The 19,336-nt window shown below is 37.1% G+C and overlaps 1 protein-coding gene across 1 annotated transcript in view; it reads left to right on the forward strand.

Annotated features, from left to right (window-relative positions):
• Positions 1-2,116: 2,116 nt before the first annotated feature.
• LOC5572011 (CKLF-like MARVEL transmembrane domain-containing protein 4) overlaps positions 2,117-19,336 on the forward strand; it is a 41,359-nt gene continuing 24,139 nt past the window's right edge. The window contains exon 1 of the mRNA XM_021843200.1: positions 2,117-2,957. Coding sequence (XP_021698892.1) covers positions 2,799-2,957 — 159 coding nt within the window. The 5' untranslated portion in view covers positions 2,117-2,798. The remainder of the gene's footprint in view (positions 2,958-19,336) is intronic.

Here is a 19,336-nt window from a genome sequence, read left to right on the forward strand (position 1 = left end):
CTACCAAAACATAGTCAACATCACTACACAAGAAAATTTCTTCTGTTGATTTAACCAGAGTTGTAGTATTTTTGACTACATTATTGATTTGAGAAGCTTAGCATCATACTTTTGACCACACTGTGTTGTACGGTGGGTGTCACGGATTGAAATACAATGCTTTGTAGTGGATGCTACTATGGACATAGTCAAATTTACTGCACTGCTCAGTGATTTTCACCAGATTATAGTAAACTTAACAGATTTTTGTAGTCGGTTGAAAATCGTTGGTGCAGTTCTTAATTCTACCATGGATTCGGTAGATTATACAACAAAATTTGTTTGCGTGCAATGTTCTGAATTTTCTTAGGTGGTGCATATCATTGATGCGTGCCACTGTTTCTTTCTTTTATTGTCCGGCTGACGTCACTGTTTGCGCTGCATAAGAATAGCGAAAGAATAAAAGAGAGAACTACACTGTAGGATCAAAGTACCCTTTAAAGGGTAAAAAAGTACCCTCTTTGAGAGAAACTAGTTTAACTCATTAAAAGAGTAAAGCACGAGTACTCTTTAAAGGGTAAACAGCTTGTACGTCAAATCAACGAGTAATTTTTACCCTTTATCGCAATTAAAACTTTACCGAAAATGGGTAAAATTCACTCTTTATATCAATCATGTTTATTTGATTTACAACATTTGATTTTTTGACATAATTTCTGTAGAAAAGCATATTTGAATTAGTTTACACATAGAAGACTTTTTATTTCAACAATTAGAATGTACGGTATAATCAATTATTCAAGAATTCTTTGAACAGCCATGTTTGATGATGTAAAATGATTGCGATGGTCTCTTCGATGACTTCTATGAACTGCTGATAAACTTCTCATCTTGAAACCTGGAAATAGCATCAAATCAAATAAATGTGCTTCACAACATATTTTCATTCACTACCTCTGCTGAAAATTGTTGAAATACCGATTTAAACACAAGTTTAATGATTAAATTGACCTCGACTTGTCCGGGACTAGTCGCACAGCGGTTAACATTCCTAATACATGTTTCACTCTTTAATGGGTAAACAGTTTGAATTTGAAAATGGGCAAATATCACCCTTTATGAAAAATTGACAAGTACCCATTATTTTGACAGCTGCATATATCCGCAAATAATGGGTATTTTTTATACATTAAAGGGTAATGATGAGTTAACAGTGTAGTGTCACGCATCAATGATCTGCGCCACCTGAGTAATTCTTAATCATTGGAGTAAATCCAGAAGCTTGAGTGGAGACTGCAGAGGAACAGCTGATCAAAATTTACCACAACGTGGAGATAAAATCATAGGGGAAAAAGGGGCCTGATAAAAAAACGGAGAGAAATAGAATGTACGGGACCGTAGGGCGAACTGTCGTGCCGCCAGTTTTTCATTGTTTTTCAATAGTTAGGGGCCTCAAAACATATGGGTTCCTTAGGGAAGTTTGTTCAGTAAATTGAAAGAAACCTCGTGAGCAAATAAAATTTTTTGACGGAAATGGTCTATTAAATAAAAAATCACGGCGGTTTTGTAGACAGAATTACCTCTCAGGCGCTGCCAGAATTGTTGTTTTCGGGAATACATCTTCAAATTTGCAGATATTTACGAAGAAGTGTCGATTTCTATAGAAATATCGAACGTTGTCCATCCCACAGATAAGGATTATGTATCAAATCGAGTCATCATATTATGGTTCAGGACATTACAACAGCAATTTATCAACTAGGTTAACGAAAGGTGTGTTAATGAAAGCGTAGAATGAAAGCATACGTTTTGGCGTTTCTTACGGAATCGACTTTATCTCTGATTCATAATTGGTTTTTTTTTTTTTTATATATTATGCGAAATGGAATCCCATTTTGAACACCTCTACTTTCAGCACCACAAAATTAGGTAAGAGAACCCGCTTAATGAGGCATTTATCCTACCTGCGCGTGGTGGTTGTTGAAAGAGCAAAAACCTGAACGATGCTCTCGGAGAATCAACGCTCGAATGAACGCCCTGCTGGCTGGGATGGGCCCGGGGAAACCGAACGCGCTTTGGACACGAAATGTGGGCCCCAGACCGTCCGTTCCACTGCGCGCGGTCACTAAGTCAGTGTCGAATGAACGGTCCCAGCGCTCAGTCGTAATAATCGTTGCAGTTTAGCCAACTGTGTTGGAGGTATACATGTGAAAACAAACCCAGCTCTCCAGAGGGAACACTGCACCGTGTGCGCAGGAGAAAACGAAAGAACGAGAAAGAAGATATAAACAGGTCTTACACTATTGGAAGTCAGCTCGAGGCAGCGCAGCACACCTGTTTGTTATTTGGTGGATGGAAGGTGGTTATTTCAGTGCAGGGGAAAAGCGTGCCAGGTGAAAATGCATATTTAATCAAAGCAATTAAAAACCTACGAGTTTGCATTTTAATAGCAGTGAAAGGGGTTTGTGACAACGGAATATCGGTGTGGCCAACGGAAACGTGACAAAATTTTTCACGATCAGTGACGAAGAGTGCGTACGGGTTTAGAAAACTGCGCTTCAAAAATAGATCTCATCCAATACAGGCTGAAGATCTCCAAGGAGCGGACGAGCGCAACAACAGTAAAGGCGTGTGCATTGGGAATTGTTTAGGGTGCGAGGAGAGGCAGCGAGAGAGATCGCAAGATTCCCGTTTTGTTTTGAGAGTGGTGCGGTGCAAAAGTGTCACACTAGTAAGTGGCGGAGTGTAGTTTTGAAGTCGCGGGAAGAGAAAGTTTCCTATAAGTGTAGTCGAAGAGCCGCGTGGAACCGTAGCCAACAATGATGACCGAAACAGTGGTAACGGTGGATCAGTCACAGGCAGCGCCGCCCAATGCAACTCAACACGGCCAAGCCAAACCGGATAACAGCCTGAACTGGATAAAGTTCAACATTCAATACTTCCAGTCCATCCCGGGGATTTTGAAACTGGTGCAGCTGGTAAGTTTCCTAATGTTACGTTCACGCCGTTATCTAATTTGGAATTTATCAGGTGAAGAAAAAATAAGCATCATCTCTGCAAACAAAGTAGAAAAAATCGGACGCCCGTAGATAAGATTAGCACCCGCGTATCGCGCTATGATTGAAAGCAAGAGCCGATGACAAGTGCTGATTAATCGAAAACGAAAACTTTGGTGGCATCCGGCAGTAAAACGGCGAGACCAACAAAACGACACTTTCGTCAGATCACACAATTTAGACGTTTGTGTTGAAACGGCGATAAAAACGACAGTCATGTCTCGTCGAGCGGAATGAGTTCATAATTTGCATACCTACACATATGAGTGTATCTTCGAAGCTGCATATAAGATCGATTGCCGAGTGCAACAATATATTCTCGGGGTTCACCAAGGTGTGAAACAACCACGCATTCGACGAAGGTTTCCCCGCTTTGCGCACACATGATTGTCACCGCAAAGTAAGGCGGCCTGCAATCCCACACCCATTAAATTCTTACGATTATTTGAAAACGTGAGGGAGAGAGACAGAGAAACGTCCAGAACAAACGACATATGTGTAAATTCCAAGTGTCTAATTGAATGACGGACCAAAAGTTGTTTAGCCCGAGAGAATGCCGATCGTACTGCTGAACACTGGAAATCGCCAGCTGAATAACCTTGAAGTGTGTTGGTCTGATGCTAGAACGATCTCGTATCTTAAGTTGTAATCCCTGCTTGATGCACACTAATCAATCTCTGTTGGGCTTAAGTTTGGATAACCTTTATATTTCCGAAAAGCGGTAGAGTATTGATATATCTGAATTTAAAGAGTCCCTGGATATCACAAGTAACCATGATGCTCAAGCTGCACTGAGGCAAAAAAACTTAATAATTTCTTAAGGAATAATTATGATCTGGCGCCACAACGATTATTGTTGAAATTCTTAACTTTTACTTATGATTTTGGTGAAGAATTTCATTACTAAATTTCATAAGTCAACCAATGGAAATCTGTAACCAATTCAATGAAAATAGCATAATTTAATTCATCATATATCAGTAATGTATGCCTTTCATTTTAGGCGTGCTCAACAATTGACATGTTTTGATAACATGTGACCTACTTTCGATTAACTTGTACCCAACATCGATAGCGGGGCAGTTCCTCTAGCGATTGCTAGAAAACGTATTTCGAGTGATGGCTTTTAAATAATTCAAAGCTCTCACTTATGAAACTTATGATCCCATATTCGAAATGGTTAAGCATTCAATGAAACCATAATTTGGCTGGTTCATAAGTAATGATTTACGGAAAACCTAAGTATTTTTGCTTCAGTGTGCAATTTATACATCTTCTTCTTCTTGGCATAAACGTCCACACTGGGACAGAACCGGCTACTCAACTTAGTGTTCTTATGAGCACTTCCACAGTTATTAACTGAGAGCTTTCTTTGCCATAGTTGTCATTGTCGCATTCGTATATCGTGTGGCTAGTACGATGATACTCTATGCCAGTGCTTCCTAAACTTTTTTAACTTTCGCCCCCCTTGAGGCCAATTTTTATCTGGAATCGCCTCCCTGATATGTGACTCAAAAATTTTATTTAAGCGCTGTACGCCAAAAATTGTCTTCGACTCGCACATCCATAGAATCATAATACAATAACTATTATGTACATTTAAAAATCGATAACCCACAGTAGTAGGAATGATTTACAATTTTTTCCGAGTAAACGCACTTCTGCTCACATGAATAAGTCATATTTGGATGATTTGCATTGATTTTCTTTGCAATTGTGCATTTTTGGAAGGTCTCGCCCTCCCGAATACGACACCAGCTGGTGCGTATATGTAATTTCATACATTAATGGTGATTTCAATTTTTTTCTAACGCCAAGAAAAACTCAGATTTTTTCGGACGTTCATAAGGTTCAAATTTGACGCATCTCTGATATAGAATGTTTTTAGTCTTCGGCATCAAGCGGTTTTATCGTTGGATCCAGATTTTTGTCAGCTAAATTTCGCAAAATTTGTTTTTAATACGATTTGTACCATAAGAAATGATAAGAACTTGTGCAACCGAGACTTCAAAATGGGTACTGTAGATTTTTTCCGTAAAAGCTGGATGCCAATAAAAGAAATTAGCTTCCTAACCTCAAAGTTCCCATAAAAAAGATCATCATATAAAATATTGGGAATTTGCTAAAGTTTCTAAAAATTCTCAGATACCTGTTTTACATATTCAAAATATATTATTTGTTTTAATTGTTGTCAGTGACTAATCAGTGAGCGTTAGCGTTTAAAGCGTTAGCGACTAATCAGTTAGTGTTAGCGTTTTCGCCCCTTTCTAGATTTTTCGCCCCCCAAATTCTGTTTTACAAATTTTCGCCCCCTTGACCCTAAAATCGCCCCCAGGGGAATCACTCAGGGAAGTTATGGAAATTTTCATTACGAAACGATTCTGGACCGACCGGGAATCGAACCTAGACACCTTCAGCATGGCTTTGCTTTGTAGCTGCGGACTCTAACCACTCGGCTAAGGAAGGCCCCAAGGCAATTTAAACATATAATTGGTGTATATATAGCTAGCAATACTGTATAAGTACAATTTAAGTTGATTTAAAGGTGGAAAGGGCCCCACTAGAGCTATATTGAAGTAACAACATATAAAATTTACTCGACATGTGTGAGGCCCTTTTCCACAACAATTATTATTCCCATAAAACCTACAAACATTCCCACCGTACTTAAGGTATTTTTTCAAGATTTGTGACATATCATCGGTTTGCATCTCCAGGATCGGCTCAAGACCTGCTAAGGAGATAAACGATTTAAATGTAACTTACCCCTTTACCGCCTTGTAATTGAAAAAAAAAAAAAACAAAATGCTGCTATTTTGAATTTTCTTAACGGATTGCCCTTGTTTGAGCTCTATCGGAATTGTATTAATGTCGGGTTCGGGACATTTTTAGATTCTTTTCTGTGGAATTGTCCCAGATAAGTCAGTTTAATTTTTCTCATACAGTGTCATTTTGACTTTGGCACGGTTCGATTTTAGGAATATACTGTTAAGGTTTTAACATCGTGCCAAAAATCGAACGATTTTCCAAAATTTGTTAGATTTTGATAATTATTATCAACAATTTCTACAATTTAATCGAAATTAAGGTTGGAGAATAGGGTGTCCCATTTTTCTCGATAATCTTGAATTTGACCTCCCCTTAGATTATCAATTTCCCTATGAATCTGAGTTTTTCTAATCATGACATATTGTACATTTGCCTCATGAAAATGCATGCGATTGACTTGCATGCAGTAAAAACTAGCCACAGTATGTGACGAAAATGGAACGAAAAATAAACATCAACTGAATCTGACAGCAGATCTCTGCGAACAGTTTTTCTTTCATTATGGTCATGATTAGCGTTGAAACGATTATTATTCATCTATGTTTTTATCCCATGTATACATTAAACAAATACAGTGGAACCTGGGTAGTCTCATTTTCCAAACGGTCAACAGCATGTCGTGATAATAAATATTGTGCCCTTTCACAAAACGATCCAAATAAAAACGCGTCTTGGTTGAAAAAACTACAAATTAAACTTTAATTTTTCCCTTTTGCGAAAGAAAAAAACATAAAATACTAAAATTTACTAGTAAGCCCCGCAAACACCTTTGAACTATGTTGTTGATCTTAAGGCGAAGTAGCCCGTCATTGAAATTTATACGCGTCGTTGATGATTGTTGCTAACTCATATCACGATTTCAAATCAAAGAAATCAGTTGGTTTTGCACCAACATAGCTGAAAAAGTATTAGCATACTTTATGCATGTAAGCGCGTACAGTGATACTTTTTCAAGTCAATATAAACTATTAAGACTGAGTTTAATCACTTTGAAATGCAAGCTGAAAAGTCATCATTGTTGCCAAACCGAATGACGTGCTATTTAGCCTTAACTGATCGGCCAATTTCGTCTGCGACTTACAGACGTCTTCAGTGTCCAGTGCTTGAAATAGGCCTATCTGCCAAGATGCGTTGCTCGAGATTTTGATGGATTGAGTTGATTTTTTTTCAGGAAGCGATAAAATAACACAAGCAAACTATTGATCAAGGGGAGATCAAATTCACGATCGTCGGAGAAATAAAATGCAGATACCCTATTGTGGAATGACTTTGTAATTCTATTCACAATAAGCCATTTTATGAGACGTTTCGGAACAGCTGATTGTTGCAACGCCGTCAATTGACAGGAGACCTGAGATTTTGTTTTGATTAAGTTTAGCGTGATTTTTAACAACGCCTCATCTTACCTAACGGGGACAAGGAGTAAATGACAAAAAAAAGGTATCCAAAAATGTTCACATAAGAAGACACTTTTGTGATCAGAAATAATTTAATAATTATTCTCCATTTAAGTTTTCGCCTGTATGAAAAGCTTCGCTACAAATGCGCACAGTCATCATCGCGAAAACTGATGATAGTAATTGAAAATGTTAATGTTAATGTTAATAACTTTACTCCCAGTTCTCCTGTCATTTAACCAGCTTCGTAAAATGGTCCATAAATTGTGTTAGAAAAATGCACCATGAAAATACCGTTCGATTTTACACGGTTTGAATTTGGCAACATGACATTTTTAAACGTGTTGCTTAAATCGAACGGACACTGTAAATGCACAAATTGAGTGCCAAATCCAAATAACCAGTAAGCACGATAATGCGGCATTACACCATCATGCACTTATAGTCATTTGATACTTGATAGCTTTGTAAACGCATATAATGCTGTTAATAGACCAAAATAGCCGAAATAGCGTATCATTATAACGCAAAGATATAACCGTGCATCTCTACACCACTAAGGCCAATAGACCATTTTACCAGACGTTTTTGAACAGCTGATCGCTTATTTTATGAATGAAATTTTGACAGAAGGGGGTGTCTAAATTTGGGAAGGCGTAACTTGATTTTTTTGTAGTTTGATCATTTGATCACCTATTTGACCCAATACCTATGCACGGCCATATCTGAGTAAGCTTTTGATAGTAACGAAGTTCCCATAAGCACTAGTAGTAAGCCCTAAATCAGCATCATGGATGCACACATGAATTATAATAGCACTACAAATGCTTACACGTTTTAAAACAGCACTTCTCTGCATATAAACCATATTACTGCATCATTAATGCTTCATAGGGCATGTTTAAATGCAATCCAGTGTTTTGACAGGTATACTACGTGTTTTGTGTTTGCATGTATTGGTAAGAGGGAGCAAAACATAAATCTTCTCACTACCACAATGACTTCTTTTTAAGTTAATCACTACATTTCTTCAGGGTTCATTCTGGAATCTCTTCAAAGATTTCTCCTGAGATTCTACCAGAGATTTATTTAGCCATTCCTTCCGGAATTTGTCCAGAGATTTAACAATTCAACAAATAAAGTGTTCCTTTAGTTATTGCAATTTCCCAAGGATTCTGGCAGCTGTTCCTTGGAGAGTGCTTCCAGATGTTCCTTCAAAAAAATTGTAAAAATTTCCTTCAGGGAATTAGAACTTTTTTTAACTTGTTACCAAGATTTCCCGACAAGGAAAGATATCCTCAAGGTTCCTTCGCAGAAGTTTCTCGAGAATTTTTAGAAATATTTAAGAAATGCACAATATGTTTTACTTACATAGCAAACTTCAGAGATTTCTGGTAAAATATTCTCCAGAAATTCATTTAATAATGCCTAAATCCTTGATTAATGACTAGAGTAACCTAGGACAGGACGTGAAAGCTCAACTAAGACTGCCCCGTTGTTTGTCTGCCGATAATCTTGACGATATAATTGCCAGTGTTACCAGTATCCTTTTTGTGCAAATATTGTGAACAAATTCAAATATCAAGGCGCATAATTTAATTGTTTCTTGCACGTTTCATTCATTTACTGCGATAGAGGATGTTATGTTTTTGAAAACTCAGATTAAAATTCAAAACCGGCGATATTTTTAGAGAAAAATAACACAAAATCTATTATATTGGTCTAAATTAGGTATTTTTTATATGTTTTAGTGTTGTATAAACACATGCTTTGTATTAATATCGAATATAAATAGATTTGAAACAAAATGATTCCATGAAAAATCTCCAAACTTTTGATGCAAACTCTAATCAATGAACTAGTAACACGGCCGGGCTAGCAACAAAGTGCCCTGTTGCAATCCAACTCAACGATGTGAAAGTAGGCTTTTGCCAAAACGACCAATGAGAAGTGGTCTTTTTTGACAGGCAATTGGTTTCGTTTTTGTACTTGGACCTGTCACGTCTTGTCTTAGAGAGTAACCCTTAAAAATGACAGCACACCTGTAGAAATATGTTGCTTCCTTTATTTATGGGAAAGTCGCGAAATCCTTGGAGTGAAATCTGAATACAAATTCTGGTAAATATCAGGATACATTTCTGGTGAAATTTATACAGTACTTGCACGAATTTTTGGTGGAGTATGTGGAGTGATTTCATGAGAAATCCTCAAATAAAGTATGTTGGAAAATCGTTGAGAAGTCCTTAAACATTTTAAGAGCGTTTTCTGCAATAGTCCTTAAAACTATCCCGGAGAAAAGCAGGAAGAAATTAATAAAATATTTAAAGAAAACTTGAAATCTAAAACAATCTGAAAAATCTGATAAATGATATTTGCTTCGGATAGCCGAGGGGCCTTTAGACCGAATGACTTAGCTTAGCTTAGACTGACTACACACATCAATGGTTGCTATTCCGTGATTGACCGAAGTCAGTGAAAATGCACAAAGAATCAACTAGAAGTTCGGCTGGGATTGGCCATAATCTTCTTCAGTGTGCATAATTCAGTGCCTCTATTTATATAGGGTCAATAACGGCGCCGGCCACGTTCTTGCAGTCAGGTGGGATTGGGGGAAGGAATGTTAGTGTGTAACCTTTGCTATTTGGAGACCGTGTTTGCCTCTGCATCTCCACAAAGGTTACTGGGAGGGACGTTTGTTAATGGGAAGGATCGTTGGGTCACAGGATTCACTTTGATAAGCGATTAGACCATGATAAATAATGATTTGTGAGATATATACATGCTTATTTGTAAATATAATATTTTCATTTGATATGAACAATTTCTATGTAGTGGAAAATTATGCCGACACTTGATGTGACGAACCATTCAAAGTTTGTTGAACAAATACCTAAATGTAACATTCCTACAGCTGTCAGGACGAAAGCATGTGTTATTATATTTTACTTATTTGAAAAGAAACAAAAAACTCGATTGGTTGGAACATCATAGAACACTCTTATTCTTATGCCGACACTTACAGTGGCGAACCATCCAAAGTTTGTTGAATAAAGTGAACCTTTCGCAAGTCTACACTTGTAGTGTCCAACCATTCAAAGTTTTTTTTAATTACAAAAATAAAGGTAGAAAGGGGTGTTCTGTTCTGAAACGAGCTCACCAATTGATCCTTTATCCTTCACTGTGCAGCCACTATCCACTCTCAGCCTCACTCGTTTGCTCGGCTATATAAAAGCACTCAGAAAAAAATAGGCGCGCGACCCGAAAAGGAAAAAAAACTTGGCTTTCTTGACGCACTGCCCTGCAGCAAGCGTCAAGGTCAAAGGATCAAAAAGAACTAACCGATCACGCCACTTTTTCACTTACTAGACCGACGCGCGACATGTTTGATCCTGCCTTCGTCGCTAGCCCCCGTTGGAGCAAGCGTCAAGGTCGAAAGATCAAATAGAACTCAACGAGGGGCCTTTAGACCGAATGACTGTCCTCAAAGTCCCAAAAACTGTTTTTCTTTTATAAAACCCTCGAAGCCAATGAGTACCCCTACAAATCATATTGTAAACTCATGAGAATTACTTTGGAACCCATAAGGACAACGGGGAATTTCAAAACTTCTTTGGGATCTATGAGAAACGTAAAATCCCCTTGGAAACTCTTGGAAATCTTTTCTAAATCCGAAGTGATCTCTGAAAACCCTTGGAAAGCTCATAGAAACCTCTGAGAACAATCTATGGTAACCCTTAACGAATCCTCCCTTATTCCTTGGGAGTCATACGTGTCAACTGTGTACAGCAAGATAATGTTATGCAGCTGTCATATGGAACTTTACTAGCAGAATCATAAATACTGAAATCAAAATTTCCTAGTGTCTAAATTAATGAGATTTACCACAAACAAATGTCGTTGAATAAGGCTTATGAAATTGATCTTTTCGGGTAGGAATTCTCAAGGCATCGTTATTATTAAAAAATACTGTCTTTGCTACTACTTTGGCAAATTTCTCTGCTCAAATGAATTCTTGTTTTTATTTAATACCGTCGTTGGGGGTGACAATGGGTCAAAAAGGGAAGTATACGAATTATTTATTGTATAACTATCGCAATTTAACTCCAATAAACTTCAAATTTGGTGTGTATGTACTTTGATGGTACATTAACAACTGTTCAAAACATTAAAGAAAAATATTTATTCACAGCGGCACCACATATGAATGAAAAATGACCCAATCTCACCCCATAGAGGGGGTGACATTGGGTCACTGTAATTGAAATAACTTGTTTTTGATAATATGGTTGCAAAACCATTCACAGCTGAAGAATATTGATGAAATACGATGCAAACAAGATTAAAAGATATCTAAGATGTTTCACAAGTATGATAAACTCACTTAAAATAACGATTATACCAAAAAATTGAAGAGCTATGAGAAAAAATATGTAAACCCAACATTCATCGTAAAGTTTACATAAATTTTCTATTTTTTCCCTCGAATTGTCTTCAAAGTCTCATCCCCTTTGCCATGAAGCCTATTCAGTTTCCCCAAAGGTGTACTGAAACAGTGATTATTTTAATTCTTTGCAAATAGTTAAATTTCGGAGCGACATTCCACGATCAATACATTTCAGGCAGATGGTGACGTCATAATCACGATATTTCAGTGTTCCAACTCATTTGTACTTCCAGGAGATGTTTCTATAATATGAAAACACTGATAAATAATTAAATTAAAAAAAAAACAATCCATTTGATAAAATTTTACGATTTTGCTGCGCACGAAACACAGTTGCTGGATTGAGAAGTTGTCAAAATGCGTTGCATTGTTATTCGATGTACGGAATCCTCAAGTAGACTAGTTTGATGTTTCAGCGATGCTGTATTTAGAAAGAATAAACACATCTTAATGAAAAAGAGAACTACCGGCACCGTAAAATGTCAAAAAAGTTGACTTGCAATTTCATTTACTGTCGTTCTTGCTTGACCCAATCTCACCCCCATTTTTGATGTATTAGACACCGTACCGAAAAAAAAAAATTTTTTGTTGAAAAATCAAATAGATTCCGGAAAATACGTGTAAAGTGTAATGAAAAGACTTTAAACCTTCTATTAATCTAACGGTAGAGGTTAAAGTACATGCGTGATACTTTGTACAGGAGAAATTTAATGTTGTAAATTTTATCTAATTTAAACATACAAGTTTATTGATATAGTAAACAAAAACTACTATTTCTAAAAATGTATATTGTGATGAATTATGTGTAATAATTTGCTCCCTAACATATGAATTATTAATTGTAGTAATATCACCGTTATTAGCTGAAATAATTCATAAATCATATTTTTCCGTTTTGACCCAATCTCACCCCCCAGACCCATTGTCACCCCCATCGACGGTAATACGAAAAAGCATATTCTACCAACGACTTAAGCAATCGTTCATTTTGTCGATAAAAATGTCAGAGGGATTTGAGTTTTAACACTGGGGTTGTTACTACGAATAGGAATAGCTATTTGAGATTTCGAGAGGGGCACGGAAAACAAAATACAGTCAACTCTCCATAACTTGATATTTAAGGGACCATCGAGTTAGGGAGGTATTGAGTTACAGAACACGAAACCAGTACAACTGCGATCCTGGGGACCATCGAGGTAGCCATAAAACCAACTTTTAGTATCGAGATACAAAATATTGAGTAATGAAGAGTTGACTGTATACTCAAAATATAAGCTTAAACCAGAGGGTGTGATAAAATTTCGAAAATCGTAAAAAAATGTTTTTGGGCTCAAAATCAACGAAAATCAATTTAGTAAACATGTGTTTCTGACCTAAACTTTGGTACTAAACTACTACTTCTACTTCTATTTGGCGTTTGGTACTAAAATTGAGACAGGCTTTAGAACCCTATTCGGAAGGGACACGGAAAATAAGAGTCACCCAAAATTTGACTCTGTCGCAACTGTGGGAATCTCTAAAATCCCCTGTAAAGCACGTAGAAATATCTGAGAACAATTCAGAAATCAATGAGATTATTTAGGGATTACCGGGAATTCTCCGGGATTTTATTGGAAGCCTTTGGAAATTGCTTGAGAATCCTTTGAGAACCCCTGGTAATCTGTTTTAAATCATTGAGAGCCTTTAATATGTTTTTTTATATATATTGTTGCACCGTCACAAAACCGGATCGTGCCTGTGTGACACGTGACGTGCCTCAACTCGTAGCTTTTTGAAATTATATTTTAGCGTGGCGCTGCATTCTTACGATGTTTATGAACACAGCGCACTATTGAAATATTAGTCGTGGCGCTTGAAAATTGAGAAAAAAAATTGAAATAAAATGTTTGCCCTTATTTCTGCCGGATCCATAATATTTTACTAAACTTAGGCCATCTTCAGCAGAGCTACAAATCGTATGGCGAGTTTCAAAAATTATATGACTCCCCATATGATATGTAACGTTGCTGAAGATGCCTTTAGAAATGAAAAAGGAATCTCTAGGAAGCTAAAAAATCCATCCCTTAGCAGTCCAAGGTTACTTCTTGAAGCCCTAGGGAGCTTTCTAGCAGCCCCTGATACCCTAACGGAAGTTCTTGGTAAACGGCTGTAAACAGAACGGTACGGAATCTGAGCAACGGTACGGAATCTGGTAATAGAGGACTGTCAAGGTCAAGGACTTCGAACATCTTGTACGGATTGCCAAGTTTTCCTTTCCACAAAAGGCGTGAAGTAATTTATGAACAACATCTTAAGAAATTGTATGACAAGCTGTAGGACTTTAGGAGAAACCTTGATTAACCCCTCTACCGGCAGCTTCATTTTTTACCGCCAACAGAATATTCAAATCGCTATAACTTTTTTGTTTCTAGATATTTTTGCACCATACTTTCACAAGTTCTTAAAAAACTCTTCTTGTTTCAAAATATGTGTCGATATTGATAATAGATAATCTGGATCCGGAGATATTCCAAAATTCCTTGAGGACCGACGCGTAGGCATAACCCACTTAAATATCTCAGGCAACAGAATTTTTATCATATTCACTCTTCGGAATGATACTTCAATGCGAGCATGTTGTGAAAAAATGAAGCAATTTGGTGCAGCCGTCTTTGAGTAATGAGCATTTATATTTCTGGTACCACGCTGGACAAATAAAGATCTTGAAAACTCTAAAAAACCTCAAATCGTAATTTTCAGATTTCGCCAAGAATACTGAACCGATTTTTATGATTTTATGATAAGGGTAGCTCCTTATCACCTGGCATTGTATAGTACATATTTTATTTTTTTGATAAATTGACCAAAAACAAAATGGCCGTCAAAGACATTTTATATGAGAAATGTCGGTCCCCTAAGGAACATCGGATTATCTTCAAAACTAGATCACCAATTATTAATACCCGAGGAGGAACAAATAACTCCCCAATAACTTATGCATACCATTTTTTGGTATCATACCAAAATTAGGTATTGATCAGTTGTCAATACCTCAATTTGGTATTATAATGGTATTGAAAAAAAATCTTTCAAACAATTAAAAATACTTCATTGAGGTATTAAACAGCTATTGAGTTCTGCTGGAGATATTGAACTACAATTGGAAAATTTCATTTTTATATGAAAATCCATCAAGTATTATTGAGGTATTACAATACCTGATCTAGTTATCAGTTTGGTGTGCGTAGAATATGCTTGAGGTATTATTTGAGGTATTTTACCTCTTATGCAGGGCTAATTCATACCTCATTCAGGTATGTAGTATTGGAAATTATCTAGTATGGAATACCTCAATTTGTTATTCAGTAGTTATTTTCTTCTGCTCGGGTATCGACACGGATTCATAAACTAGAAGAGTTTTTTTAGATCTTATGAAAAAATGGTGCAAAAATATTGAGAAACAAAAAAGTTATCGCGATTTGAATATTTTTTTGGCGGTAAAAAATGAAGCTGCCGGTAGAGGGGTTAACATTCAAATTATTTGATAATAGTTCTCAAGGTCGACTAGTTACAAAGTCATGAAATGTGTTGAAGATATTTTATTAATTTCTGGTGAAATCATGGAATGACTTTAGCAGGCTTCCCGCTGATTTTTTTTTTGCATTTTCAGTGGGATTTATGACGAAAAATCACAAAACGCTTAGTACATCCCAGCAAACATTTTTGTTGAATAGAAGTTTTACAAAGCACTTTTGACCCTTTTTCACTTGGAATTTACTGGAAGCAATAATATTCCATAAGCTTGGCTTGCTGATTCACTCGTAGCAGTAATCTCCCGCACACTTTGAAGGGTTTTGGTGAAAATTCGAAGTTCATTTTCTACGTAGCTTTTTTTTCGTAAAAAAATAACCATACAACCACAAATTGAACGAATTTGAACTTTCCGAAGTTCTTATCACCGCCACATGCAGCGCCCACAGAAGACACAATCAATTATTGCACCTGCAATCAACAATCAGCCAACATACGTAATAAAATGATAGCTATAAAGCATGCAAACAAATAGCGCTGCCACTGCGATCTACCACTTCAACAATTCAATGAATGTGCGAAGCACGTAGGAAGCTATCTACCGACTGCTGAGCACAGACAATCGGACGTAATATTCTATTTTCTTCTTCTTATTGGCATTTAGTCTCCATTGGAATATAGCCTGCTTCTCAGCTTAGTGAGCTATGAGCATTTCCACAGTTTTCAACTGAGATATTTCTTTGCCAGTGTTTCAAATTTTTTTCATTCGTAAACCTTGTGGCACAGCACGTTGATACTCTATGCGCAGGGAAGTCGAGGAAATTTCCATTATTAAAAGATTCTGGACCGACCGGGAATCGAACCCAGACTCCTTCAGCATGGCTTTGCTTTGAAGCCTACTGTTCGAAGAGCTTACGTCGTTTTTATACACATTTGACGTTTGTTCACTATCGACACCTGATGCCCGCTTTGTCGTGACATAAACTTGTTCTGATCAAAAATGGTTCTAAATGATACATCTGTTTGTCGCAGAGTAAAGCATTCACTTTCCATGTGGATACGTATCCAACGCTGATGGATACTACGGGTGGCTTCTTCTCCTCTCCCATATGCTCAATTCCAACTCAGCAGATGATCCGTTCGGCAATTTGCGACCATTCAAGTCGCAGTTTATTGTACGCGCGTGTTCAACTGCTCGATTGCGAATGGGTTTGTTTACATTTTTCCAGCTGTTTGGCCGCACGCAAAAGTTTTTCCAATCCGTCTTGGAGTATTGATGGATGCAAGACCGGGTACAGTCGTCGTGTGCATCCCTGTATACAGCACTTCGGTGAGATTACGCAATCATCTCACTCGTGTGGTATCCCCATCGTTGAAGTGTGCCATGACAAGATCGTACATTGTCGGAAGCATCTATTGCGATGTATTTGCCTTTTAAGTACCGTCGATCAGCTCAAGCGCCGTCCAGTTCGGTTAACTTGGATATTTAAACGATTTAGAGGACTGAGAGTCTGTCGTCATCATTGCTAGACTAACATTTGAAAAGGGCTGAAAGGCACTGCCAACCAAAGCTTTTGCCAGTTCTCTCCAGAGCCACTAGATGATAAAGAAAGTTCATGGAGAAAATTTTCGCCCTTTTCACATGTTAGTCTAGATTGCAGTTCGTCCCACGCAGAGTACTTTACGATGATGGCATCACGTCTTGCTGAAGTTATAGGCAGCGCCATCGCGTGGGGATACGCTAATTGATGACACAAGGTGTATGATCGATTCTCCTTCTATGAATAACGCAACTATGTAATACCTACTGCCTTTTTTCGGAACTGTTTGCATTACTCATCCACCAATAGCCCGCAAAGGGAAAAGGCTATGCCGCTAAATCGGCTTTATAGCGACCGAAGTAAGGCGTTGCGTTATCTTATCTCGTTATCGATGCCTGTGATTCGAACTAGAAAAAAAAGTCGCGTCGAGTCAGCGACTGAAATCCCCGCAGTGACCTTCTTTTAGTCAGCTCACAAAACGTAATGCTTGAATAGAAACACTCACATAGGGGAAATCAGGGTAAAACCGACACTGTGGGTAAGATCGACACCCTTTGATTTTTCATGTTTTGAGCAGATTTTCATGCAGTTTTCACCACGCTCTATCTTTACTTGTGAAATGTCGTGTTTTGGATGACATTACAACTGACGTTACCAATAAACTTTAAAAATAAACTACAAAATCATATTGGATAAAATAGAAGCAACAGCAGTTGCAATTTTTCGCTGTTATTCTTTAACTATTTCGAGTGTAAAATTTTTAAAATGTCGTTATTTGTTCTGCGTCTACATCATCATTTACTATTATTACGTTCATACAACATGAAGGAGAATTTATTTTTTGGGTTTTCGACAGCTGAAAACGCTATTGAAAAATAAATGTCCACTCGGGGTAAGATCGACACTTTCATTTGGGGGTAAAATCGACACCTTTCTTCGCTTCATAATGTAACTTCAGGGAATTTTTCTTGTCGGAAAACTTCCTCTGTAGTTTATGTAAGTCTTCATTTTCGAATTCCAGTAAAGTTCATGAATGGCGAACTTGTTAATATGTAAAATATGACACTATATGACTTGCCACAAGCTATCGTTAAGTATAAAAAAATATTTCTATGTTTCACGTTTAATCTTATTGGATAAAGCTTGAAAAAGTATTTCTCATTTGAAAATGAAGAATTAATAGAATTCAAAATATTTGTACATAAATTAATCTTATTGTTTATTTACATGAGGTTCGACGGTTTTTAATAACTAAAAATAATTAAACTTTTCTGTATTGTTAAAATAAAACAGTATTTATTTTTAAAACCAATCATTCGCCACAACTTCATCTTCGTAAACATTCCATGAACACAAATTAATCATATCCATGTGTATTCTCCTCAACTTTATAATCTTAGCGTGGGACATTTGAAATTTTCACATATATTTAGTGGATCTTTGGCCTCTCCTCAATAATTTACCTAATATGTGTATAATCCTTTAGAGGAAGGGGTCATAAAAATCGAAAGTCATGTTTAAAGCATACTTTTTAATATGTCATGTGATGGTGATGTTCACAACGTTTAATTTCTACTCAAAGTGAATGTGTCGGTTTTACCCCAACAGTGTGTCGATCTTACCCACACTCTCAATTGTCTCACCTAAAAATGATGAAATATCAATTTGATTTAAATCACTATATAACCTTAATATATCAACCACCGATCGCAAGGATTGATAGATTTATAACTAAAATATGATTCTACAACAATTTTAGGTTTGTTTAACAAGCAAAAGTACACAAATTTAGCAATAAGCTTAGGATGTCGGTTTTACCCCGAATTCCCCTACACGATGAATGTCGGCATGGTTCGATCAAGCATTACCTCATAGATTTGGAAGGTCCGAAACCACTTTCACTCGGCCCTTGCCGTACGGTTGCAGTGGAAGACCGGTTCGTCGTCGTCATCTTGAAGTAGCTGTTGTTGTCTCTTCGATAGGTCATTGAACTGATAAAATAGCCTGTATCAATTCAGGTTGCCAAGAGTATATGTTTTCAAACAGATGGCAACCTTGCCCGGGTTTCCACCTTGACAATAAGCCTCCATAGCTTCATCACACATTTTGAACGTATCCAGTGAAGGAAACTTGTAGGTGCTACATATTAGTATACCTTGACGTGAATCTGTGGCTATTTGTACTGTCCAGTCTAAATTAGTGCTAAATTGCTGTTGCTACAGACGATATACCGCTTTGCTTTCAGTATGTCGGAGTATGTGGAAAAATCGATTTCAACGGTTAATTAACTCGCTCGGAAAGCAGTTAAATTTACCATTTGTGTAGGTTTAGAATCACCCTGTTTAGACTTTCAAATTGCATTGGAAATCCTTTTCAACCAATCCAAGTCAACTATGAAAACTGAGTACCAGTGTAATACCAGTCAGTTTATGTGGTAAAATCCTTCATCAGTCGATTATATTCAATTGGGTCCGAGTTGACTGCTACAATCAAATGCTTCAAAGCACGGATTCCGACAAATATATTCCACGGAACAAGTGCAACCGATTTGGATCTATTACAATTTATCGTCCACCGTGT

The sequence above is a fragment of the Aedes aegypti genome, chromosome 1 (genome assembly GCF_002204515.2).
Source record: "Aedes aegypti strain LVP_AGWG chromosome 1, AaegL5.0 Primary Assembly, whole genome shotgun sequence".
NCBI classification, from domain to species: Eukaryota; Metazoa; Arthropoda; class Insecta; order Diptera; family Culicidae; genus Aedes; species Aedes aegypti.